The sequence below is a fragment of the Vulpes vulpes genome, chromosome 7, assembly GCF_048418805.1.
Source record: "Vulpes vulpes isolate BD-2025 chromosome 7, VulVul3, whole genome shotgun sequence".
Classification (NCBI taxonomy): Eukaryota; Metazoa; Chordata; class Mammalia; order Carnivora; family Canidae; genus Vulpes; species Vulpes vulpes.
Window position 1 is genome coordinate 117,127,594 of NC_132786.1, and position 26,109 is coordinate 117,153,702.

Below are 26,109 nucleotides of genomic sequence, written 5' to 3' on the forward strand. Positions count from 1 at the left end.
TTGCTCATCGCCGGGAACAACTCAGGCTATTCCGAGGCGGGGCCGCTGGGAAGTACGCGAGAGGTCACGAGTCGGGAGGCAGGAGGGAGCAGGAGCGTCCCCACCAAGGCGTACTACATTTCCCAGAGGCCAGTGCGGCAGCGAAGACTTGCTCCCTGGGCCCCGCTGGCAGATTTGCGGCATGGGATTGGTAGTCAGCGTCCCTCGGCCGCCGGAGGCGGGCCTCTGGTGGGGAGATCTATAGGGATTGGCTGGTCGGCGTTCGAGTCCCGCCCACATATGGTGACGACAGGCGGCGGTCTTGCTACTTAAGGCGTCGTGGCCCACACCGCCCCGCCTTAGCTCCCGCGCTAGAGAGAAACATGTATCGTTTCCGATCACAGCTCTTCACGGGGATTTCTGCTGCTGCCACCGCCCACTCGTACCCCCGCCGCTTCTCGCCTCTGTTGTTAGCCGAAGACTCGCCTCTTAGCCGCCCGCCGCACAGACGCACGAGTAAAAAGTGCAGCTCCATCGGCTGATCCTCGCTACGTTCCGAGTTTAGGCGGCACCGGGCGTCCCACGATGCCGAAGAATAAGAAGCGGAACGCTCCCCACCGCGGTGGCAGTGGCGGCAGCGGCTCAGGGGCAGCTGCAGCGACGGCGGCGACAGCAGGTAAAGGGGTGTCCCCGCCGCCGGCATCCCGGGGGCCGGCCGGGCCAGCTAGCTTCGGGCACCGTGGGATTTGTAGTTCCGTCCGTCTGGACGTAAGCGTCGGCCTGCCGCCTCTGCCTGGCTGGCGAACTACAATTCCCAGAGTGCCCTGGGGGGCGGTACCTCGCGCGATTTGGATCTGGCGTGCGAACCGAAGTCTTAGGCACCGGCCTTGGGGGCGGGGGTGGAGGGGGGAGCGGGGCGAGTAGGTCCTGGGGCCTGAGAGTGGGTTGGGGTCCGGGGTGACGGAGTCCTGAGCGGCGGGGGCACGGTTTTCCCGAGCTGGCGCTCGCTCCTCGGAGCCCCCCCCTCCCCCCACGGAGGGTGGGGCCGAGCTAGGGTTTGCGGCTTGGCTGTCAGGGGGCGCCTGCGGCCCCCCGACCCCAGCCTGGGGTTCGACCCTGCCGAGGGTTCGGCGGGTTCGGCGGGGCTCCTGCGTCAGAGGCCCGGCCTCGCGCGGTGCGGCGGGGGACGCGGGGGACGCGGGGGACGCAGAGGCGCCGTGGCATCGTGGCATCCCGGTGCGCTGCCTCCTGGGGAGCCCGCGAGGCCACCTGGCGGCGGGGCGGGGCGGGGCGGGGCCGCAGTCCCAGCCCCGGCTCTGCTGCTGCTAACCGGCACCTGCAGAGATCCCGCGCCCCCCCCCTCCCCCCCCCCCCCCCCGCAGCCCGCGGCCCGGCGACCTCCTCCCCCTCCTCCTCCTTTGTGCTGTTCTCCCGTAGGTTCTGCGCCCTGAGGCCCGGACGGGCGAGGTGTTGAGGAGCTCAGGTTGCAATTGTGGCCCCAAGTGTAGATTGTGTGTGTGTGTGGGGGGGGTCACTGCGGAGGTGAAGCTGTTCCCGGATGGGTAGGTGCTTCGATGAACTAGGGATTCTCTCCTGCTCACTCTAGGCTTAAGGAGAAAGGACTTCGAAGCGGAAAGTCCTAGGAGGCACGACCGAACTCAAATCGAGTGTTCAACCGGGTGAAATCATCCCATTTAGTAATTTTTTTTTTTTTTGGTTGAGATTTTTGCAGTTAAGCATTGGAATATTCTCAGATGTGGTCCCATCGGAGCTACTGCTGGCCGTGAGGTGTTTGTCAACACAGTTGCTAATCCGACCCTCCGAGTCATAGGCCTTCGTTCATTAGTAAACAGTCCAGTTTTTTGTTAAATATCCCTGGAAAGTGGCATTTCAAACGCTTTCCTTGGGGGATCCCTGGGTGGCGCAGCGGTTTAGCGCCCGCCTTCAGCCCAGGACCGGACCTTATCCTGGAGACCCGGGATCGAGTCCCACGTCGGGCTCCCTGCATGGAGCCTGCTTCTCCCTCTGCCTGTGTCTCTGCCCCTCTCTCTCTCTCTCTCATGAATAAATAAAATCTTAAAAAAATAAGTGAATAAAACGCTTTCCTTTAGGATTTATAGCAGCACGAGCACTTGTGTTCCTGCATTAAACATTGGCAATAGGAATGGGTTTGGGTTACCTACCATACTTGAAGTTTTTCCCTTTTCTTCATGTCGCTCCTTGATTGTATGCCCGCGGTACTCATGAAATTCGTTCGTGATCAAGACGTAAAATACAAAATTTGCTTATTGCAGCATCTCATTGCTGTGTGTGAATAGGGAATACCTCTGTTCTTTTCTGTATTTCAGCTTTTCCTTCTTCGTTTTATTTTCCTTTTAAGTTTTACCTCTTGGTGGTGGAACAAACAATGATGAAACAGCAAGCCAAAGTCACGTTAAAAATTGTAACTGTGTTATTAGTGGCTTCCTCCATTTGCAAACAAACCTTTATTCCGTCTGAAGCTCCCAAGTTTCCTTCCTTCCTGGTACTAACAGAATAACCTCAGGTGGTAGTGGGGGTTGCCTTTCAAAATGTACTTCCAGGCTCTTTCCTTATCTCCCATCAGCCTTATTGCTGTTGCTTTTTTTTTTTTTTTTTTTTTAATATTTTCAGTGGAAAAGGTGAATTTAAACACTTAATTTAGCATATCTAAACAAATAGAAAAGAATTCAATTAGTTTATAAAACTGTACAGGCTTTGGATATCTTTCGAAATTTAATTTGTTATCCGTGCTTCCCTCTGGTAAGTGGAGTATGCAGTGCGATTTATTTTTTAAAATCTGAATTTGGGGGTATCCCTGGGTGGCTCGGCAGTTTGGCGCCTCCCAGGGCGCGATTCTGGGGTCCCGGGATCGAGTCCCGCATCGGGCTCCCTGAATGGAGCCTGCTTCTCTGCCTGTGTCTCTGCCTCTCTCTCTCCCTCCCTCTCCCTCTGTCTCCCTCTCTCTCTCTCTGTCTATCATAAGTAAATAAATAAATAATCTTTTAAAATAAATCTGAATTTGGTTCCAAGTGGCTGTATTATTCAGTAAATGAATAAATGAGAAGAGATGGAAAGTTGTCACAAACTTGTGCTTTTCTAGTTGCTTACTTTGTTGGTATTTTTAAATATCTAGAAGAGTTGGGATTCAAATGAGATTTTAACATGTACAATCAAAAGATAACCAACTTTCCTTTCACTTCAGTTGATTTTCCATTTAATTCTCTTTTAAGTTAGTGAAAGGTTCTAGAAAGCTGATAAAATTGACAAGTATGCATACTTCCCATTGTACTTAATTTAAAGAAAGCATCTTTTATGAAAGAACCAAACCTTGTTAGTTAAGTAAACCTAAGAAATAAGGACTTCATGTGTCTAGAGTGCCACCTAATTAATATTACTTGAGATGGCAAGGTGGGTGACTTTGATCTAGGTATCAGGCATTCATATAGGGTCTTCTTGAGTTTTTGGCTGTTGAACTTTTCTTTCTCTGGAGTCTTGGAAACTGAAACGGAGAGAAAGGAGCTGAGTAGGAGCTCAGTATAGGAATACTCTTCTTGGCAGTTTAGAGGCAGACTGAATATGAAAAAAAATGAGTTGACTTGTGACTAGGTATTAGTAGTAGTAAACAGATGACTCTGAACTATCCCCATGACTTCAAATCATGAAGACAATGAAGATAGACCCAGAAATAGAGTATGATATCATAGGTCTTGGGTTGTTTATTCCTGCACTAAGCACTCTGATTAATACATTATGGTATCCTGGCTTCTTCATGCTTTCCTGCCTTGATTGGCAAAGTTACTCCTTTGGGATACCAAACAAATTTGAAGGCTGCTTGGCACCTTCTGTTGATTTAAAAATCAGCCAATTCTCTCTCTTGATTTTTAAAAAACTCTAAAAACCCCTAAACTTAGCAAGCTTAAACTTAGAGGATTAAAAAATTTTTTTAAAGGTAATTAAGTGCCATGAATTTTTTGAATATAGGCACCTAGTGATATTTGATGCAATCTTTGACTTTACTGATAAGGAAACTTGGGCTCAGAGGTGAATCAGGTGACCCAAAGTCACTTCGGGGGCAGAATTTGGAACTTTAACTCCATGCTCAATGTAATTCATGACTGAGCATTACTTCTGTTAATATTAAATCCCCACAAGACAAAACATTACTATGGATTTATTTATTTATTTTTAATTAATTTGAGGAAAGATTCTAGTTTTAAAAAATTTTATTTTGGGGCACTTGAGTGGCTCAGTCAGTGGAGCATACGATTCTTGGTCTTAGCGTTGTGAGTTCAAGCTCCAAGTTGGGTATAGAGATAAATCTTTTTTTTTTAATATCTTATTTTTTAGTAACGGCCCTGATGCTTTTTTTTTTTTTTTAATTTTCTTATTTATTTATGACAGTCACAGAGAGAGAGAGAGAGAGAGGCAGAGACACAGGCAGAGGGAGAAGCAGGCTCCATGCACCGGGAGCCCGACGTGGGATTTGATCCCGGGTCTCCAGGATCGCGCTCTGGGCCAAAGGCAGGCGCCAAACTGCTGCGCCACCCAGGGATCCCTCCCTGATGTTTTTAAACTGTTGGATTTGTTAACCTTTCTTTTAAAGATGAATTATCTAACAGGCTTTTATACTATATTAAAAACCAAAATTTCTATTTTACTCCTCCTCCCCTTTTAAAAAAATACTTATTTATTTGAGAGTGAGCCTACACACGTGCAAGCGAGCAAGGGGAGGGGCAGAGAGAGAGAGAGAGAGAGAATCTCAAGCTGCAGACTGTGAGCTGAGTCCAGAGCCCTACATGGGGCTTGATCCAGAGCACGTCCTGAGCTGAAATGAAGAGTTAGATGCTTAATCAACTGAGCCACCCATTGCCCCTCCTTTTTTTCCTCTCTTAATTCAAGTTATCTTTAAAACTACTGTCTCTTAATGTCTTAGTTCTTCACACATGGTGCATAACTTAAAAATTAACCCATTTGCCATGTTTGTGTTTGCTAAGCTCACTCTCCTTGAAAATAAACTTTTCTTATTCTCTAATTTCACACTCTATTTCTGGATCTATTTTTGTAGTTTTCATGATTTGAAGTCATGTTTTGGAGATACTTTTTTCAACCATAATACCAGTTTTTGATACATTTCTGAAGTTGATGTATATTTATATTGTAAACAGTTGTTGGCCTGAAAAACAGGTGAATTGACTTATTTAAGAATATTTATGTTTTTTTGTAGCATAATAATCTCTTTTCTTAAATAAGGTTGGGTTTTTAGTACTGGGTTTCTGCTAAGTAAATTTAAAAATTCTCAAGTTAAATATTTGAGTATATGGCAATACAGTTATTTACTTCCACTTTCTTTTACCTAATAGGTGGCCAACATCGAAACGTTCAACCTTTTAGTGATGAGGATGCATCGATTGAGACAATGAGCCATTGCAGTGGTTACAGCGATCCTTCCAGTTTTGCTGAAGATGGTATGAGTTTTAAATTTAAATTGACAACTTTAGATAAAAGGATGTTTTAGGTAGAAGAATTTTTAGAGTTAAGGCACACTATCACTGTTCCCTGCTTGTTTTCTACTTAAATTATAATGGTTAGTTTATATTATTCCTTAGGACCAGAAGTCCTTGATGAGGAAGGAACTCAAGAAGACTTAGAGTATAAATTGAAGGGATTCATTGACTTGACCCTGGATAAAAGGTAGGAGATACTGGAAATTCTGTTCATTCTGTGTGATTCTGATCAGCCACTATGTATATTATGTGCAGTTTCCTGATTTAACAATATGTTTTTCTAAGCTTGATTTATTTACTTTGGATGTTTTAATGTTTCTTATTCCTTTGGACTTTTAATGTGGGTAGGAACATGCTACTAGAAATTAGATCGACTCAAGTTAGTCATTGTTCTAGCATAATAGCATTAAACTATATATGATTACAGTTGAAATAGATTTGTTGGATTCAAAGTTCTTCTTCAGCTAGAACAGGTAAACTTTGCTTTAAGCCTCTTTTCTGTTCATTTTGTAGCAGACAGAAAAAAGAGCAAAGCTAAATTTTCATATTTCACAGTAGTTCTAGAGCTGACTTATAATAACTAAAAAGCCCCGAAGATTCACACATGAACTCTAGACTTTTGAAGCATCAAAAAAAGTGAGCTTACTTAAATATGTCATATAGAACATGTCTTTTATGTCTTTTGTGTAATAAGATGAATTATGGATAAAAATTTAAAGAAAAATGGTTAGAGCTTGATGACAGCGATAGAGGGAAAAAAAATCTACAAATCTATGAAGAGAAATTGAGGGAAATAGTGAAGTTTTTACAAGTCATTGTCTTATGGTACACTCCAAATGGGTCTTCTGTTTTGTTTTAAATAGTGCGAAGACCAGGCAAGCAGCTCTTGAAGGCATTAAAAATGCACTCGCTTCGAAAATGCTTTCTGAATTGATTCTGGAACGAAGAATGACTTTGACAGACAGCATTGAGCGCTGCCTGAAGAAAGGTAACCTTTTTGAGTCAGAGGCACCAAACTAAAAAGGGATTTGCCACCTGCTTTGCAGTAATGCTTATTAAGGGAAATGGAAGACTGGCTCACTCTTTCAACTTTAGAGTTGTCAAGGAATATGCCATGCTAATTCAAATTAAAAATGAGACTTGCGTTGGTGGTATAGTGGTGAGCATAGCTGCCTTCCAAAAATGAGACTTGTGAGAAGTGTTGTTTTTGTTTATGTAATAAACAGCTTGAAACTTGAATTGTGGTGGATTGCCATCCTTTTTTGTATTGGAAGAGATGATCACCATTCTCATATATAAGAAAGTCTTGAAAACCTGTGTCAGATTTTCACAAAACTTATTATTAAAGCCATTCTACTTCATTCTCCTGAAATTTAAAAAGTATTATAATCACATAGCTTATTTTCCCTTGCAGTTACTGAAAACATCAATTATACCTGTGAATGACATCATTTTTCAGGATATCCCTTAGAATATTTGAATTCTAGAATTCTGTGCTAGAAATTCTAGAATTCATATTGTTGTGATCATAGAACTTTTAAGAATGAAGAGAGACCTGAAAGGTTAAGTCTGGTATTACTGGACTTCATTCAGCTTTAGGAACCACCAAAATTAAAAAGACCTAGAGATGCCATGCCAGCATAATTATTTTGCCAAGTAAGAATATTGTGAGAATAATGACCTTCTGTCATTAGGTCTTTATTAACAAAATATTTCTAGCACCAGAAATGTGGGAAGCACACGTGCTCTTTTAAATTGAATGAGCTTACTAGGTTATGTCCTTGTTTTTCTTATTTTACTTCAGCTGAAAGCTTTGTCATGAATGGGTATTTGGAAACCTTACATCTATTCCATCTCTCTCATTGTACAGAATAAAGGCCTAGGAAACGGGAGATTGGTCTAAGGTTATATAACTTCTTGTGGTATAGTTGATAGCAGAGCCAACTTTTTTGAGATAGTACAAAGGCTTTGATAGAGTTGTTTACATTGGAACTATTTCCTATAATGGTAGCTGGATTAGATGACCTTTAAAAACTATATTCCGATCTGTTTATTTTATAAATTTTTAATTTGTCAGGTATTCATTCAGTGTCTGTAATTTCTGTATGGTCTTAATCCTTTATTTTTAACTTTATTGTTATTTTTAAAAGCTTCTAATTATTTGTTTGTGAGAGAAAGCATACACATGCAAGTGAGAGGGGAGAGAGGAACCCAGGGCTGGATCTCACAACCCTGAGGTCATGACTGAGCCAAACTAAGGGTTGGATGCTTAACCGTCAGAGCCACCCAGGTGCTCCAAGAATCATTTATTTTTAATTCATTGTTTGTTTATTTCAAAAAAAAAAAAAAAAATTGGAGGAGGGGAAGCCCTGAAGGCTTAGTTTACTTCATAGCCTGCATACATCTGAAATGCTTGAGCAATTAATTCAGGGACTACCTGAGCACTGTTCTGTGAGTACATGAAAGATTTGGAAGGTCAAAGCAGCTTGGAACACGTTATTTTGCTGATTTGTTACACTACTCCCTAAAGAGCAGTGTTAATCTTCATTTTACTGCTGAAGAAATATGTTTTGAGAATAAGAATTGTAAGTCATTTGGCTAATAAGTGGTAATCTAGGATTTGAGTCAGGTCTGTTTCCAGAGTTTGAGCTCACTATATTTGCAGCTCATGTCAAAGTTTAGAACATATTATGGGATTTTATAAATGATAGATGATAGTTTGGAATTGTACAAATTAGGGAAATTGCTCTTTTAATAAGTCTTCTCAAAATAATTTTTCATGGTTGCACCTTTGCTTTCTTATAGGTAAGAGTGATGAGCAGCGTGCAGCTGCAGCATTAGCATCTGTTCTTTGTATTCAATTGGGCCCTGGAATTGAAAGTGAAGAGGTTTTAAAAACTCTTGGACCAATCCTAAAGAAAATAATTTGTGATGGAACAGCTAGTATCCAGGCTAGGCAAACTGTAAGTATATAATTTTTTAAATTTCTAAACCTAGAAACCCAGATACTCAAATGAATGATCTAGGAAAGTTACATTTTTTTAAAATAGATTTTTTTTAAAGATTTTATTTATTTATTCATGAGAGATACAGAGAGAGAGAGAGAGGCAGAGACACAGGCAAGAGGGAGAAGCAGGTTCCATGCAGGGAGCCTGATGTGGGACTCGATCCCAGGACTCCAGGATCACGCCCTGAGCCGAAGGCAGGGGCTAAACCGCTGAGCCACCCAGGGATCCCAGAGTGAGCAGACTTAATATGACAGTTGTTTCCTTAAATTTTTTGAGATGCCACAGACCATCCCAGATAGGGCAAATTTCTATGTCTTTGCAATCAAAGGGCATACTCTGATAGGAAATACTATCTTGAGTTATTTAGGATGATTGAAGAATAATTTTGGTAGGAACTTAAATGATCTAGACAGTGTTTATTGGGTGGTTATTTTTTATTCTAAGAAATGTAATAGGTATTTTAAAAAAAAATTGGCTGCTGTGGCCTACAAGTCCTTATGAAAAAGCTGAATGCTTTATTTCCATGGGTGGATTTGGGTATTAGATGTAGGAATCTGTAACTTGTGAGATACTCATCTAGTCATGTCATGGGATTTGAAAAACCTTTCATTCTCTAATTTGATATTTATCACCCATAACTTTAGATTGTGGGGTTTGTTTTTGGTGTGCTTTTGTGATTGTTACAAACATCCTTCTGGGTTTAGAAAGTGGATTTGGATCTTAATGGATCTTAAGAATCTTTATCTTAAGAATTTAATCTTAGTAGATTTGAATCTTAAGCTGCTTTCCTAAGAAGAAACCAGTTCAGGTTTAAAACTTTTTTAATACTGACTTTTCACATTAGCCTTCTCTTTAGTATTACTTAAAGTAAATGGTGTTGATCTTTGTGTCTGATAAACCCTGAAACCTTAGTGGGCTTAATAAGTTTCTTTCTTGCTCATATCACTGTGTAAGTGGGCAGAGTCCGTGGGCGCCCATTCTCGGCCCTACCTTTAGGTCCTCTGTATGGCAGCTAGGATGGCTAATGGCTAGGTGGGGAAAGAAAGAAGGCAGATAGATGCTCAGGCCAGGACACATCACTTCGTGGCCCGTTGCTTGGTTTACCGACTATATAGAGGCTGGGGATAGTTAACCTGTTTCGCCATAGGCAAAGAAATAGGATTTTGGTAACTTCATAGGAATCTCTGCCCTCTAGCAGTTAGTAATCCCCAAATAGCTAATTAAACTTTTGCTCTTTACATTTTTATCCGCTCTTTTTGGATTTTCACGCAACTTTTGAATCATGTGGGATGGTAGAGGTATTTTAAAATGCTCGACAGAAAACACTTGGGTAGATATTTGTAGTGAGCCGTTAATTTTTGTTGCATGTGTGTTTGTTGTCTTTTTTTTAAAATACATTTGATGTTTGCTGTGAATTAAAAAAAATACTTGACAGTCCTCATTAGCAGAAGGAATATAGGCAGTTCTAATTGTTAAGCTACCTTTTTTTTTTTCACTTAGAGGCATCAAAAGAAGAGATGTGGTTTTGCCTCTGCTGCTTGCATAGAACAAGGGTTTACAGATTGAAAGTTTTGAAAGTTGCCTTTACTGAGAATAATACCTAGACTACTTTTTAATTTTAGCTATGTTTAGTTTTTTTTAAGATTGATTTATTTATTTGTTTGTTTATTTATTTATTTATGATAGACACACAGAGAGAGAGAGAGAGAGAGGCAGAGACACAGGCAGAAGGAGAAGCAGGCTCCACGCCGAGAGCCCGATGCGGGACTCGATCCCAGGACTCCAGGACCACGCCCTGGGCCAAAGGCAGGCAGCAAACTGCCGCGCCACCCAGGGATCCCCGCTATGTTTAGTTTTTACCAGGATGTAATAAGAAAATAAAATTGTGATCCCAAGCAGATTAGTGCTGCAAATGTCCTCATGATACCAGGCACTTGGGCATGTGTATGGTGACTTTAAAGACTTAATGCTTTAGTGGCACTCAGAACAGCACGAGAAAATTTAAAGTGAAGACGGAAATGGAGAATAAAAACTCACAAATTTTAAATTGTTTTCATATGATTTATTTGTTGAGAGCGGTGTTCTGAAAATTAATGGCTCTTTTTTATGTTGTAAGCAGATTGCATATAAATTTTGCTTTTTTTTTTTTTTAATTTGTATTCTGAGCTCCATTTTATTTGGTAACTTATACCTTGGTATGGTAGACCTCTAGTGTAATCACTTGTTGAGCCCCCTCTTTCCCCTAACAAAAGGCAATTATAAGATTCCTGACCATTTTTCAACATATTCGGAAAAAGGTGAAATCTGAATTAATGAGATCCCTGTTTAGGTGGCAAGTTTGAGGACCTTTATTTGTTTATCTTTAAGATTTTATTTAACACAGAGAGAGAACCAGAGACTACAAGCCAGAGGGAAAGCAGAGTGGGAGAAAGAAACAGACTCCCCGCTGAGCAGAGAGCACAAGGTGGGGCTTGACCTCAGAACCCTGGGATCATGACCTGAGCCACAGGCAGATGCTTAACTGAGCCACGCAGGTGCCCCAAGGACAATTATTTAAATTTTGGGAGATTTCTTCTCCAGGTGTGCTTATTTCTTGGAAAATGATTTTTTTTAGAAGTTTTCATAATAGGGTCTATGTAAAAACAGATGAATGTAAATAGTTTTCAGTGCTTAAAAACCTATAACAAACACTGTGTTTTTAAGGTTTTTAATAGAGTAGGCTTCTCTATCTCCAATGTGCAAACTTCATCTCTGTCTTTAAATTGGAGTTGGAAGTTTGGAAAGGGTCTGTTGGGTTAATGAAGGAAGACCTAGGAGAAATTGAATAACTTTCCTAAGGTCATACTCTCAGTTTGGTAGCAGAGTTTGGCTGAAACCCATTCCCCCCCCCCCTTTTTTTTTTAAGATTTTATTTATTCATGAGAGACACACACAGAGAGAGGGGCAGAGACACAGGCAGAGGGAGAAGCAGGCTCCATGCAGGGAGCCCGACATGGGACTCGATCCCGGGTCTCCAGGATCACACCCTGAGCTGAAGGTGGCACTAAACCGCTCAGCCACCCGGGCTGCCCCATTTCCCCCTAACTCTTGATCCTATGTTCTTTCTCTCTTTTTATTCATTTTTTAAAAAGATTTTATTTATTTGAGAGCGAGAGAGAGCATGAGTGGGCATGGTGTGCAGAGGGAGGGGCAGAAGCAGACTCTACCGAGCAGGAAGTCCAACACGGGACTTCATCCCAGGACCGTGGGACCATGACCTGAGCTGAAGGCAGATGCTTAACTGACTGAGCCATCCAGGCACCCCTCTCTCTTTTCATTCTGTATTTGGGACCAGTGTAGTCAGTAGTTGAGAAAACTTCCACATTGAATTCTAAAAGCAAGAAGATGCAGAAATAATAAGAAAATTATAAATATTAATGTCTGTATTTACTTTTTTTTTTTTTAGTGTGCAACTTGCTTTGGTGTTTGCTGTTTTATTGCTACAGAAGACATTACTGTAAGTAGAAAACCTTGACTCTACATATTTGCACATTTCAAATTTAAGGTGGTTACCTTATTTCATGTTCCTTATTTTTATTTTTTTATTTCATGTTCTTTTACATTAGGAGCTGTATTCAACATTGGAATGTTTGGAAAATGTCTTCACCAAGTCCTATCTAAAAGAGAAAGACACTAATGTTATTTGCAACACCCCTAATACAGGGCTTCATATCAGCTCGCTTCTTGCGTGGACATTATTATTGACCATATGCCCAATCAATGAAGTGAAGAAAAAGCTCGAGATGTATGCACTCTTGGTTTCATATTTTATAAAAACAAAATTTATTGGCATAATTCGTTGTGTTCACACAGTAATGACTGTTTTTTAGGCATTTCCATAAACTTCCAAGCCTCCTCTCTTCTGATGATGTCAACATGAGAATAGCTGCTGGTGAATCTTTGGCACTTATGTTTGAGTTGGCCAGAGGGATGGAGAGTGTAAGTATCTGATGCATAGAGGAAAAAGATTGTATCGCAGGGACCATTATTCTATCTTTATCTTCATAATTAAGAATTTGATGGTAACCTTGGAGTATGGCCACCTTGAGAATCAAGTGATTGCCCTGCCTCTTGGCAGTGATGATACAATAATTTTTTTTTTTTTAAGATTTTATTTATTTATTCAGGAGAGACACAGAGAGAGAAAGAGAGAGGCAGAGACATAGGCAGAGGGAGAAGCAGACTCCATCCATACAGGGAGTGCCTTGTGGGACTTGATCCTAGGACCCCAGAATCATGCCCTGGGCCGAAGGCAGCCGCTAAACTGTTGAGCCACGCTGGCGTCCCTGATACAATAATTTTAGGAGCATATACCGGTAGGGGTTGGTAGAGCAACATTTGATTATAGTTAGTTAATTACGCTCTTGCTATCTAGAGAACTCAAGTTTAGGGACACTGTTACTCATGGAGAGAGTTGTTTACTGCAGTCTGTATGGATCTGCTGGGATTTCTCAGACACAGGGCACATTAAGGTGATTGAGGCATGGATGCTTTATAATAAATGTCAAACAAATGGATGAGATACTAAATTGACATGAGTTTGAAATCCGACGAGTTTAGTCGCTGTTGTTTAACTTCTCTGAGCCAAAGCTAGGAGCAAACATGGCCCTTTGGACTAGGATGTGTGCTTTGCAGTCCCCCCCGCTGTCTGTCCATGGATGTTTGTTACATCCATTTGGCTCTCAAAGGTATTTGAGTTTGTAATGGGTGATCAGCTTTACCAGTTTGCCTGGCTCTGTTCCAGGGTTAGCACTGAGTTCTGTGTTCCAGGAAACCTTTCATCTTAGGCTAACGGGGGACATTTGGTCACCCCATTTCACGTCCCCTGTTTTGAACCTTGGGTTACTTATTAGCTACTTTTTAGTGTAGGAACAAAGACTATATTTCTGGAACGAAACCTTCTCTGGAGTGAAAGATGTCATTTAACAGTTAATAATTCCATTCAAGTCCTGTTTAGGAATATCTGAGAAACGTCTTTTTTAGGCTTCCCCCAGCCTATCGCCTTTTCTTTGAAGGATAGCAGGTAGGAATGGAAAGAAGTTATTAATGCTTTCAGTAGCAAATGAATCTGCTTATTTGAGAAATTGGACTAAAGTTTAGCAATCAATCTAATTTTATTGAGCTAGTTAATGGCTCCTTAACCTCAAGGCATAGAAGCCAGATGTCCCAATTTTTTAATCTTCTGTTTTTCTACTGGCTAGAAATGGTAATTTCTTCTCTTTTTCCTTTGAAGTGTATCTTAAAAGTAAAGTGATAGTACAGTTTAAATGATACATGTTGAATTTTTTAAAAATTTCATAAACATACATTTATTATTGCCCATGTATTGTACATTCTCTGGGTTTAATAAATCATATAAGATAGCTAGGAGAACTCTGATCAAATTAAACATGTTTGGATAAGTCCTTGTCTAAGGACAAAAATGAATGGATTACAAAACAGAACCTAGTGTTTTGTTTGCTATTTTTGTTAAGCTTTTTCAAAGGAGCCAGTGTGTGGTGGTGGTGGTGGGAGTAGTTATAGGGTGTTCAAAAAATTAATTAAACCAAGTGTTCATGTATATATAGGCTCATTTAAATTAGGGTTTTGGTAGCAAATTCATAGCATTGAAATATTCAGAGCCTTTTGCTAACATAGTTTTAAGTGGATATGAGGAATTAGGAGTTGTTTGTGAGAGCTCTCTAGTTCATTATGCATGTTTGTTCTGTAACCAAACTGGTAAGAGTGTACTCTGCGTCACTCTCCCAAGTTCAAATCTCTTTTTCCACCCTTACTAGTTGGATGATGTTGAGCAACTTCTCTATGCCTCAGTATCAGTATATTTAAGATGGAGAATAAAATAGTAACTACCTCATGGGGTTGTTGAGAACATAGGATAGATACAGTGTAAGCGGTAGCTATTATTGTAACACATTAAAGTGAGGATTATGTCCCCCTCTTTGGCAGTCATCTTTTAGTAGTGGCCTTTTAGGAGCTCTCTAGGATAATCTGTAATAAGATAGACTATTTACCGGGCAGAGTTAACAGACATTTTACCAGGCAGCCACATAACATACTGACTCAGGAAAATATACCAAAATATAGTATAGACAGACCTTCCCCAATTCCTTTTTTATCCCCCACCTAACCTGCGACAGGGGAGGTGCTGCGGGAAGGAGGCCGACCCGCACACACCCTTGTGTGTTAATGATTACGCTATTTTCTTTTTATTATTGCTAAGAGTTAAGGTGTGTGTCTCCGAGAGCCCAGTTTTCATTTGTCCCTGGGTGAATAGTTTTACTGTAGAGTTATCCTAAACTCCAATAAATTGGCTTTTGGATGCTATTTTATGGACTATTTTTTATGTTTTACATTTTCTTTTTAATGCCCAAAAAGGTTATGGAGAAATTTCCCTACAGTACTTAACATTTATTTTTCCAAGTTAGTGCTATATTGAACTCAGTGATTCAGACTGTAAAACTAGATTGAGTTTTACTGATTGCAGGGGTCATTTACAGTGGGATTTTTCAACTGTGCATGTTGATATATTATTGGGCTGGATAATTTTTTGTTGGAGGGAGTCAAACCAAGGTAGTAGCAAATAGTAATATATTTCGTGGCTTCTCTTCAAAGGGGATTAAAATATTTTCTCTTAGCTTGAGTAATTTAATTACTTGAGTTGTGCACTTGATTTAAAGATTTTTTAGAAATGAGGGTGCTTTAGGCATTACTGATAGCTTGTACTTTTAGAATAAGAATATTTGGAATCCTGGGGATGTGTGCTTTGGGGACTGAAGAGTGCCAAAGAATAGAAGCTGTTATGGTATTTGTGGTATCTTCACTGAACTTTGAAATCTCAGAAATGTCTTGGATATGGTAGGAGCACAATAAGCATTTGTTGAATGTGTCTGGATATACTTGGGAGGGGAATGTTAATTGTTTAGTGGGAGTATATCATCTTGTAGTCAGCATTTCTGGATTAAAATTTTTGCATGATATTATAAATGCGTTAATGTGTGCCTGTATGCCAAGATCTCTAAAGAGCTCAGAGATAACGTGGTGCTTTTACCCCTGCTAGGTATTCTTTGTTAGCTAGGAAAGGTTGGGGGTGGAAAAGAACCCAAATAACGAACTAAACAAAATTGTTTTTCCTGACCAGGACTTTTTTTATGAAGACATGGAGTCTTTGACTCAGATGCTTAGGGCTTTGGCTACAGATGGAAACAAGCACCGTGCCAAAGTGGACAAGAGAAAGCAGCGGTCAGTGTTCAGAGACATCCTGAGGGCAGTGGAGGTAGGTCTCTTAATGCTCTCTCTAATGGCTACTCCTTTTTTTTTTTTTTTTTTTTTAAAGTAGACTCCATGCCCACTATGAGGCTTGTACTCATCATGACCTTGAGATCGAGAGTCATTATGCTCCACCAACTGAGCCAGCTAGGCGCCTGCTACTCATTTTGAAATGAGATTGTTTTAGGCCAACCTGGACAATTGGGTCATTTTTTTTTTTTTTTTAATTTTACCTTTCATCAGAATAATTTTCTCATTTTAAACCTGGAGTAGGTTTTTAACACAGACATAAAGACAGCTTTTTTTTTTTTTTTTTTTTAAAGATTTTATTTATTTATTCACGAGAGACTCAGAGAGAGGCAGAGACACAGGCAGAGGGAGAAGCAGGCTCTTTGCAGGGAGCCCGATGTGGGACTTGATCCTGGATCCCAGGATCATGCCCTGAGCCAAAGGCAGACACTCAATGCTGAGCCACCCAGGTGTCCCAACAACTTTTTTGTTTTTTTAAACTAAGGAAAATTTAATTCTGACACATAAAGGTACTTTTTTTTTATGTTAAAAAATAAGATTCATAGTTTACAAAAGTGTATTTCAGGTGGTTGTACTTGCCATCATTTAAGCTGTGGTACTTAGCACGTACATACTAAGTACAGTGCTTTTTATGGATGGTAAATTATTGTCTACCCCTCAGTACTTTTAAGGAAAGACCTTTGTATTCTCCCTAGGAAGCCTAGGTGCTAAAAACTGAAATAAAGCAGCGTTTATTTTTTTTAATATTCTTTTTTTTTTTTTTTTTTTTTAGATTTTATTTATTCATGAGAGACACAGAGAGAGAGGGGTAGAGACATAGGCAGAGGAAGAAGCAGGCTTCTTGCAGGAAGCCCGATGTGGGACTCAATCCCAGGACCTCAGGATCACTACCTGAGCCAAAAGCAGATGCTTAATCACTGAGCCACCCAGGGATCCCAAACCCAGTGTTTAAATAAGGGTTTAAAATCATCTGATGCTTGAGAACCTTGTACAGTGTTCTAACCTGTTTCTATCTGCCTGGCAAAGAAATTGATTTAGAAACCTTCAGGGATTTGAACAGAATGCATGGTTAAAAGGAACTGTAGGATAAGGGCAGTTTTACTCTGGAGAATATCAAATTTTTTGTTTGTTTTGTTGGCCAGGTAAGAAATATTTCTTGGATATAAAGAATAAATATCTGGGGTTCTTGCTATATCTGATAGAGCAGTTCATTTAAGAATGTCACCAAAGAGTCATTAACTTGACATGTATATGAAAATTTAGAATGGGAATTTAAAATAAAGATGCTAAGGCTTCATTCAGGTGCAGTTTTGAAATGTTGCAGTGATTCTCATACATAGCCTGCTTAAGAACTACTTTCTTCTAAAGCCTGGGGTATAAAATAGTTTAGAGATCTTCTGGGATCTAAACATTTTGGTTAATGCTAACTCTTATTTCATTACAGTAATATTGTATATTTACTCTGGTTTTTATAACGTAAAAAACAAAACAAAATCCCCAAACTTGAGCAGACATCTATATTAACAATTGATCCCTTTGGTTTTAAAATTTTAGTGTGGCTGTATCCCCAAATTAAGCTGTTTTCTTGAATAATTACAAACTACGCCTCTCTGGGATGTTGCCTCTAAAGAGAAGATAATGGTGTGTTGTGGGTTTTCTGGATTAGACCTGACGTCACATTTTCTGTCTGGATGCATCCTCTCTGGATAATAGATTTTTTTTTAAGAGTCAGAACAGGATGTGAGCTGATCCTGTGACAAACCCCTCAGCCTAAGCCACCCACAGCACACGGCACTGATTCTTCTTAGAAAGACACAAGCCAGATCTCCGTGTCCACCAGCTCTAACAGGTCTCTGTGTGCCTGTTGCTCTTGCCCAGCACCACTCAGTGAAAGCGTTTTCTTGGCCTCGTGATTCTGACCTGTGGTGCTCTCCCTCCCAGGCCTTATGCACCCTCTCCTCTCCATCTCGGGATTTCTGCTTCTCCCCTTCCATTTGACTGGCTTCCCTGTGCTCTGCCTCAGTGCACCTGCCAATGAAAGGTCTGTCCTCACAGCCTTGCTGAGTGTTCTTGTTTCTTTGCTTAGAGGAGAATTTTCCCTTTTAGGTGTAGTTATTGGTGCCTTTATCATTTCTTTTCCTCCAGAAATCTTTCTTTAAGCTCATGTATTTCTTAAATCAGCAAGCAATATGTTAGGTCCCTTGACATTCAGTTTTCTTATTTCATTTCCATTATAACACTTAAGCAACAGAATTGTCTTTTTAAGGAAAAACAGACTAAAGGCATAGTTAAAGATCAGTAAGTAGCATAGCTGGAATTTGAACCTACCGTGCTGTCTTTCAACTGGGTCAGTGCTGCTGATAGGGCAAGGGACAAAGAATCAAAGTGTCAGTGGGCTTTGTCAGGTAGGTCATTGGTAATGACCTTTGTAAGTGCAGCTTCAGCAGAGTGATGGCAGAAAAGCATGATTGAAGGGAATTGAAGAGTGAATGGAAGTGAAGAAATGGGAGATGGTCTTTTTTTTTTTTTTTTTTTAAGATTTTATTTATTTATTATTGAGAGAGAGGCAGGCAGGCAGAGGGAGAAGCAGGCTCCATGCAGGGAGCCCGACGTGGGACTCAATCCCGGGTCTCTAGGATCACACCCCGGGCTGAAGGTGGCGCTAAACCACTGAGCCACCCCGGCTGCCCGGGAGATGGTCTTTTGAAAAATGGATTGTAATTGAAAGGGGAAGAGAGTTGATCAGTGGACTGGGGGGAGGGTTTGTTATTTTGTCTTGTTGAAGATGCTGGATCAGTTTATGGGAGAAGGAACCCATGGAGAAGGGAGCATTTGAAAATATAAACGAAAGATTGAGAGTGTGATGTAAACAGTATGATCTGCCTTGAACTGGAGAGGTTTAGGAGAGGAGTGGGTAAGGGTGCGGATGAGTTAGGAGGGAGTTCTTTCCTGGTGTGTTAGTATTTTCTAAAATACGGACGGCTGAAATAGTAGAACCCTTGTGGGTTTCTTTGAACTGTTGTGACAGACCAGGCAGTGTATGAGGCTCACAGGTTTATCTCACACATCTAACAACTGTGGTACAGGCAGGGAAAGCCCCACCTGACAAGCAGGGGAATAGACCCAAAGCAGTTAAATTACTTACCAAATTGACAAGCCGGCAAGTTGTTAAGTCTAGAGTTCACGTTCTTTTCTCCCATATTACATGCCGTGTCTGCTGACAAAGAAAGGAGCTAGATAGATGTGGGGAAAGCAGTTGGTGTGCTCAGGTTCCATCTCCTTTCTCCCGTCCCTGTGGTGATCCACTGTTCGCTACCTGCTTTCTCTTCCATAGTCCTCATTCATCAAACAATGGAGCGGCCAGGTCTTTTTCATCCCAGGTTCTGCCCCTATTCTGGGTGACTCCTCTGTGTTTTGAAAAACCCTATTCTGTATTTGGTACAATGATCTTTACATTTTCTCTATTTCCGTTCACTTGATTCCCTCTCAGAAATTATCTTCTGGCAAAATTTTTCCATCTCTAAAGTCTTAAACTCAGTTCCCTCTCCTTTCCTCCCTCCCTCCCTCCTTATTGTTAGAGAGTGAAAGCACGAATGAGCACAAGCAGAATGTGAGAGGGAGAGGGAGAAGCAGACTTCCCAGCCCATGCGGGGCTTGATCCCAGGACCCCAGGATCATCACCTGAGCTGAAGGCAGACGCTTAACCGACTGAGCCACCCAGGGATGCCCCCTCTCATTTTCTTAGTAAGCCTGCTCTTAGACCCTTGGAGTCGTCTAGTTGGTGGTCCTTTATTTTTTGGTTGGTGTCTTAACCCCATTTGTCTTCTCTTGATCCCTGCTTCCCCTCAGTACCATCGCTGGCATGTGGGGACATCTTGTCTTCTGACTTGTCTTGCAACCTCCTCCTCCTCCCTCCCCATCTCACCCCCCATTGGCAGATCAGTACAGATATCTGATTTTTTTCCTTCAAGTTTATTTATCAAGTGCTCTTGAAATTTAAAGACATTCACAACAATGTGGTTTTGCCAGTATTATTTATCTGAACTCAGTTGTGCCAAGTCTATGACAACTTGGCAAGTTTTAGTACTTTCTAGTCTATTCACATCTCAGGGATGGAGGTATCAGGTTTAAATCATCTTTTCTTACCTCAGCATGTAAATGTGTCTATTTAGAAATTATATTTATGTATCTCTTCAAGCCATCTTAATTCCTCTTAAAATTTTGGTTCTTTTGTTGGCTAGGAACGGGATTTTCCAACAGAAACGGTTAAATTTGGTCCTGAACGAATGTATATTGATTGCTGGGTCAAAAAACACACCTATGACACCTTTAAGGAAGTTCTTGGATCAGGGATGCAGTATCATTTGCAGGTGAGAGAGTGACTTCTCTGTGTGTTTGCTTTTAAATTAGGGAGCACTTGACGGGATAAGCACGGGGTGTTATGCTATATGTTGGCAAATCGAACTCTGATAAAAAAATATACAAAAAAAATGAGAGAGCAGTTTTAAATGTAGTTCTCTTAATGGGCTTTTGAAGTTGGTTGTGCAGAATGCTTTCAGCAGGATACAGACTACAATCTATTATTTATTTATTTATTTATTTATTTTTAAAGATTTTATTCATGAGAGACATTTTTTTAAAAGTAGAGTTGAGTAAATATGAAACTGTTCTTTTTGTATTGTATAAATCGGGTGGAGCATCTATAAATTTAGTAGAGCACTGTTGCTTTCCTCATAACTTTGTTGAATTTGAGGCATCAGAAACAATTTAGTCTTAGAATCAAAGTAAGTGACCTGAGTGCTTATTTATAAACTCCACATAACTTCCGTTAATCAGATTTCACTGTGTAATAAAAAAAGAGCTGGTATTTAATAATGTGCCTTATTTTCTTTCTGTTTTACCGAAGTCCAATGAATTCCTTCGTAATGTATTTGAGCTTGGACCCCCGGTGATGCTTGATGCTGCAACACTTAAAACAATGAAGATCTCTCGTTTTGAAAGGGTAGGTTTTGTTTTTGTTCTCCTCAAAACTAAATGCATCGAAGAAAAGCAGAGCCAAAGCTTTGATTCTCCCGGGTGTGTGTGTGGGGGGGGGGTGATAGGTATTTAGTGGAGTCTGGGCTTACAGTGCTTCATGCTGTATCAGATACAGAACAGCGGTATTAAAATTGTAGAAACTTTACTGCGTCTAGAGTATGGAGGGGTGGTAATGAATAATTTTATCCATAATCCCATTAACGTAGAAATTCTCTCCCTTTCTTGTTCTGTTAGCCTTTTATATTTAAGAATAAGTCCATAGTGCTTTTATATCTGACAACTAAACCTACTTAATAAGTACCAGATTCATTTTGCAAGTTAAGGAAACATGTGCTCAGAGAATTTGTAACATTCCTCAAAATTTCCCTTAACATTTCAATATTCTTAATTATATTTTTATGTTTTTACCGAGGTGAAATTCGTGTAACATGAACCATTTTAAAGTGTACAATTCAGAGCATTAAATACACTCAACAATGTTTTGCAACTGTCTGTCTAGTTTCAAAATATTTTCATCGCCAGGAAAGGAAACCTAAACCCTTTAAGCATTCACTTCCCATTCTCTCTCCCACTTCCCCCCCAGCTGCTGTCAGCTGCTAGTGTGCTTTCTGTCTCTGCATTTACCTATTTTGGATATTTCTTATGAATAGACTCATGTATCGTGTGACCTATTGTTGGCTTTTTTCATTGCGTGTAAGGTTGCCAAGGGTCATCCATGTTCTAGCGCACACCAGTACTTCAGTCCTTTTTGTGGCTGAATGAAACCCCATTGTGTGGCTGACACCACATGATTATCCAGTCATCCATCCATTGATGGACATTTAGCTTGTTTCCAGTTTTGGGCCATTGTGAATAGTGCTGCTATGAACATTTGCGTACAAGTTTTTGTTAGAACCGCTGTTCTCAGTTCTTCTAGGTTTATACCTAGAAGCAGAGTTGCGGGGTCATATTCTGTGTTTAACTTTTTAAGGAACTGTTTTCTGTAGGGACTGATTTTGCATTGCGACCAGCAGTATATGAGTATTCCAATTTCTATGTCCTTATCAACACTTGTATTGTGCCTTTTTTGTTTCTGTTTTAAATTATAGCCATATTAGTGGGTGTGAAGTGCAACATTTTTGTATATATATGTACATATATATATAATTTTTTAATATAGATATATAAAACTTTTTTAAAGAATTTGCTTGTTTGAGAGAGTGCGCTCAGGAGCGTGTGAGTTGGGGGAAGGGCAGAGGCAGAGACTCCCAAGCGGACTCCACCCTGAGCAAGAAGCCCAATGCCAGGCTCGATCTCATAATACTGAGCCAAAACCAAGAGTAGGAGCTTCACTGACTGTGCCACCCGGGTGCTCCTGAAGTGCTTAATTAGATTTATAGACTTTTTATAGTTAATCATTTTTATGGCCATGTAATTGATTGTTGGGTATTTTAATATTAGTATCTTTACATACTATTTCTCTTGAATTTTTTCTCTTCACATGGGGATATAGGGCTGGATTACTACTTTTTGATATGTACTGCCAAATTACCTTCTAAAGTTATTCTATCATTTTGAATTGTTTCTAGTAATGAACAAAGGCACATAGCAATTACATTCTTGACAGCATTGAGTTTTAGGATTTAAAAAATTTGTTAGTTTAATTGGCATGGAGATGGAAGCTTATTGCTTTTTTCCATATTCTTTTAATTAATTGGATATTTTGTTCACTTTGGTTCATGATTTGTTTTTTCTTTGATCAGATGAAATGTTGATGCATTTTTTTTAAACTTTTTGTTGGAATTTTCTTGGTATTTTACATATTTGATTAATATTTTTTCTTAATACAGAATAGCTATCATCTATTATTTGTTTTCCCCCTTGTTCTTTTTGCGTATGTGTTTTATAAACATTTAAAAAATTGATAAAGTTGAGTTAGCTCATTTCTTTCCTGTGATTTTTGTTCATCCTTTTCTTTATCAGGATACCTTAAGCTTTAGTGATCCACATGTGTTTTCCTTTCCTCCATTTCAGCACCTGTATAACTCTGCAGCCTTCAAAGCTCGAACAAAAGCTCGAAGCAAATGTCGAGATAAGAGAGCAGATGTTGGAGAATTCTTCTAGATTTTCAGCACTTAAAGACCACTTTCTAATATATTTTTTTTTAATTTCTAATGTATTTAAACTAGAGACAGTTTTTATCTTGGGTCAACATAGATAGCTTTTGTAGCAGGGGTTGTATTATAATTTAATGTACAATATTGCAAATGGTGAGTTCTGATTATTAAATATTCTCTGTAAATCATTAAACATCAATAAAGTGTAATGTTTGGGCCTTTTCTATTTATGAGAGAACAAAAATACAGTATTTCACAATGAGGAAAACTATTACTCAAGGTTAAATTTCTTGATTGTGGTTGTCCAAAAATATTGATTATAATGGTATAAATATACGAGGCATTTAACTTAAGATGTTAGGCAAGTTCTGAATACAGTTATGGGAGCTAGTTCTTCTGGAAAAGCTGCTATATTTTAATTTTTAAATGGAACCTAATTTAATTTTGTCACTGGGATCAACAGAATTACACCACGAGAACTTACAGCTGCACTTCAAGGTCATTCAGTCCAGCTATTGGGAGTTCATGAAGAATTAGCATATGCCAGAAAGGCTACTAACCTTGACCTCTGAGGGTACTAACACATTTTATCTGCTATATTCTTGTATTTTGAAATAAAGATTTTTCACATAAGAAGTGCTTCTTTTCTAATAGAAACAGTTACGAGTTTCAAGTAGAGTTCACAGTGACCAATCTAGATAGGGAGGGAGACAAAACTTGCTTTGTATATTTGGATGCATAAGAATAAATGAAAAAAATGTAGCCATGTCACCGGGAGTAGTACTGTAGAATAATAGTGCAGTATATCATTGGGATTCTAGTTACTGATTTCTTTGGTATTAGTGTAGAAAACAGTAATAAGAGGGCGGGTGAAGCATGTACACTGTAGAGAAGAACCCAAGTCAGTGAAGGTGCTTCCCAAACTAGCGTTTTTCCTCTTTCTCCTCCTCAACACCTCCTGGGAGGTCTGAAGTGCCGTTGAAGACCACCTTGGAATCCAGAACTTGAGTCCGCGTGCTTTCACCTCCTTGTACTCCCAGGTAGCCTAGAACCTTGGAAAAGAGATTGCAAGGAGTGTTTTTCCCCCGTAAATCTTCAGTTGCCTGTATGTATATACTTTTAAATAGTGAGTTATTAAAGTGATCTATGTACATAGCTCAGTGGTGCTGCGAGGATGGTAAGGGAAAACACTCCTTGCTCTGTCCTTTTCCATTTCTCAGGGGACATTTCAGACTTGAGGTTTCTGCTAGTGCTTTGGCTTCAGACTTCTAAGTAATAGTCTTATGCTGTTTATTTATTAATTTACTGTGTTTAGGCGTCTGACAGCTTCCCATTTGATACATGAAGATTTCTGCCTTTTTACTTTTTTCTCATTCTCCAGTATTTTTGCATTAAATTGGCATCATTTCATTAGAGTGACCAAATTTCTATGTTCCTTCCTGAACTAGTTTACTGTGTTTCCATTTCCATTCTCAACATTTGGTCTTGGTTTTACATACACATCACCACTGCTTCCAAAACAGCCCCAAATATGTAAAACTTAAAATTATTTTCAACTGGTCAAAGCTCAACCGCATACTTAGTTGTTTCAGTCTAAACTAATTGGTCTCATTCATGTATACAGCTGTTTCCTGAGACTTCATCCTGTGATTTGTTTTCCTCTCATGTTGGGAGTCCACGTTTCCTGGACCCTCTGTCTTTGTTACTAGATAATTTGCTAAAGTGGAACACTTCCTTCAATAACTCCGGCGATGGGTACATGGGAGGTCAGTTACTTCTAAGAGTACTACATGTCTGAAAGGTAGCATGGCTTGGTATTTAAATTTTAGCTAGATCATCAAATTAAGAATTTCGAAGGCATTGCTCTATTCTAATTAAAGCATTGTGATGTGTAATTTTTATTCCTGATTTGGTTTTTTGTTAGGGGCTCTTTAGTGTTCTAAAATTCTGTGATACTGTGCTTTGGTGGCCCCCGGCAACCCGGAAGGTATTTGTAAGTTCTTAACCCTGCCCTGCACTGTCCTCCTCACTGCCCTCGCCAGAAAAACCCAACTGAATGCACACACGTTTTGTGTGTGAACCCCATGACCTACTAGAGCTGCTGGATTGAGCCTCTGGCCTTACTTTTCATTCATTAATTTTTCTTTCTGGATTTCTAGAACACAGTTTTCCAATCTTCATGAAATTACCTTCCTGTATTTAGCTCCTTACCTGTTTCCTCGAATTCTAGAGCCTGCCAAGATTCTGCACCTCCCCCATCAGTGATGGGCCTCTGGAGGTCTGCTAAGGCAGATTAACAACCACTAGCTCTTCCGTATTCAGCACATTTGTTGAAATCTTGTTCAGCATGGTTTCTTTCAATTTTCATTCTTGTAGTATTGTAATTTTTATTCCTATTCTGCCTTTTTACTGGGGTTTTAGGAGGAAGAAGAGAGAAATGAGTTAATCTGCATATTAAATTTATAGATGAGTACATTTTTAAAATAAATTTATTTTTTATTGGTGTTCAATTTGCCAACATATAGAATAACACCCAGTGCTCATCCCATCAAGTGCCCCCCTCAGTGTCCATCACCCAGTCATCCCCCCCCCCCGCCCACCTCCCTTTCTATAGATGGGTACGTCTTCATGAAATTTATTTATGGGTGATTGCTCAACAAGGATTACTGGGGATTCAGTGTATAAAAATGTTTGAGTTTTCTTGAAAGTAGTAAAATGGTATATGATAGGCCAGCTTATTCCTTGATTCTTTGTTATTCCTGCTGGTTTAAAGGAATTTTAAATGGTCCCTGCCTACTAAGTTCTTTATTTTGAGGCTCAAGCTTTAATTTTGGAGCATCCAGTGTTCCATGATTCAAGTCTTTAATGGCATTGACTGAATTTCCTGGGGGTTGAATCCAGATAAAATATTGAAATAAAAATTAAATACTTTTTTTTTTTTAAGATTTTATTTATTTATTCATGAGAGCGAGAGAGAGAGAGAGGAAAAGACACAGGCAGAGGGCGAAGCAGGCTTCATGCAAGGAGCCTGTCATGGGACTCGATCCCAGGACTCCAGGATCACGCCCTGGGCCGAAGGCAGATGCTCAACCGCTGAGCCACCCAGGGATCCCCAAAATTAAATACTTA

General features: G+C 39.9%; 2 protein-coding genes across 2 annotated transcripts; both read left to right on the plus strand.

Annotated features, from left to right (window-relative positions):
* Positions 1-306: 306 nt before the first annotated feature.
* Positions 307-24,875, plus strand: IFRD1 (interferon related developmental regulator 1). The gene is made up of 12 exons (XM_026012162.2): positions 307-655; positions 5,361-5,465; positions 5,607-5,691; positions 6,368-6,492; positions 8,310-8,467; positions 11,958-12,008; positions 12,118-12,296; positions 12,382-12,490; positions 15,690-15,824; positions 20,089-20,217; positions 20,754-20,849; positions 22,898-24,875. The coding sequence occupies exons 1-12, from the start codon at positions 565-567 to the stop codon at positions 22,985-22,987; spliced, it is 1,353 nt and encodes a 450-aa protein (XP_025867947.1). The 5' UTR covers positions 307-564; the 3' UTR covers positions 22,988-24,875.
* LOC140599747 (uncharacterized) lies at positions 363-12,174 on the plus strand. Its single transcript, XM_072764778.1, has 7 exons — positions 363-655; positions 5,361-5,465; positions 5,607-5,691; positions 6,368-6,492; positions 8,310-8,467; positions 11,958-12,008; positions 12,118-12,174. The coding sequence occupies exon 1, from the start codon at positions 363-365 to the stop codon at positions 519-521; it is 159 nt and encodes a 52-aa protein (XP_072620879.1). The 3' UTR covers positions 522-655; positions 5,361-5,465; positions 5,607-5,691; positions 6,368-6,492; positions 8,310-8,467; positions 11,958-12,008; positions 12,118-12,174.
* Positions 24,876-26,109: the final 1,234 nt, after the last annotated feature.

Excerpts from the sequence above, each read along its gene's own strand:
- IFRD1 (XM_026012162.2), top strand. The coding sequence starts at position 565 with ATGCCGAAGAATAAGAAGCGGAACGCTCCCCACCGCGGTGGCAGTGGC. Across the intron at positions 6,493-8,309 it reads TGAGCGCTGCCTGAAGAAAG|GTAAGAGTGATGAGCAGCGT; the intron begins GTAACCTTTTTG and ends GCTTTCTTATAG. Across the intron at positions 15,825-20,088 it reads ACATCCTGAGGGCAGTGGAG|GAACGGGATTTTCCAACAGA; the intron begins GTAGGTCTCTTA and ends TTTGTTGGCTAG.
- LOC140599747 (XM_072764778.1), top strand. The coding sequence starts at position 363 with ATGTATCGTTTCCGATCACAGCTCTTCACGGGGATTTCTGCTGCTGCC.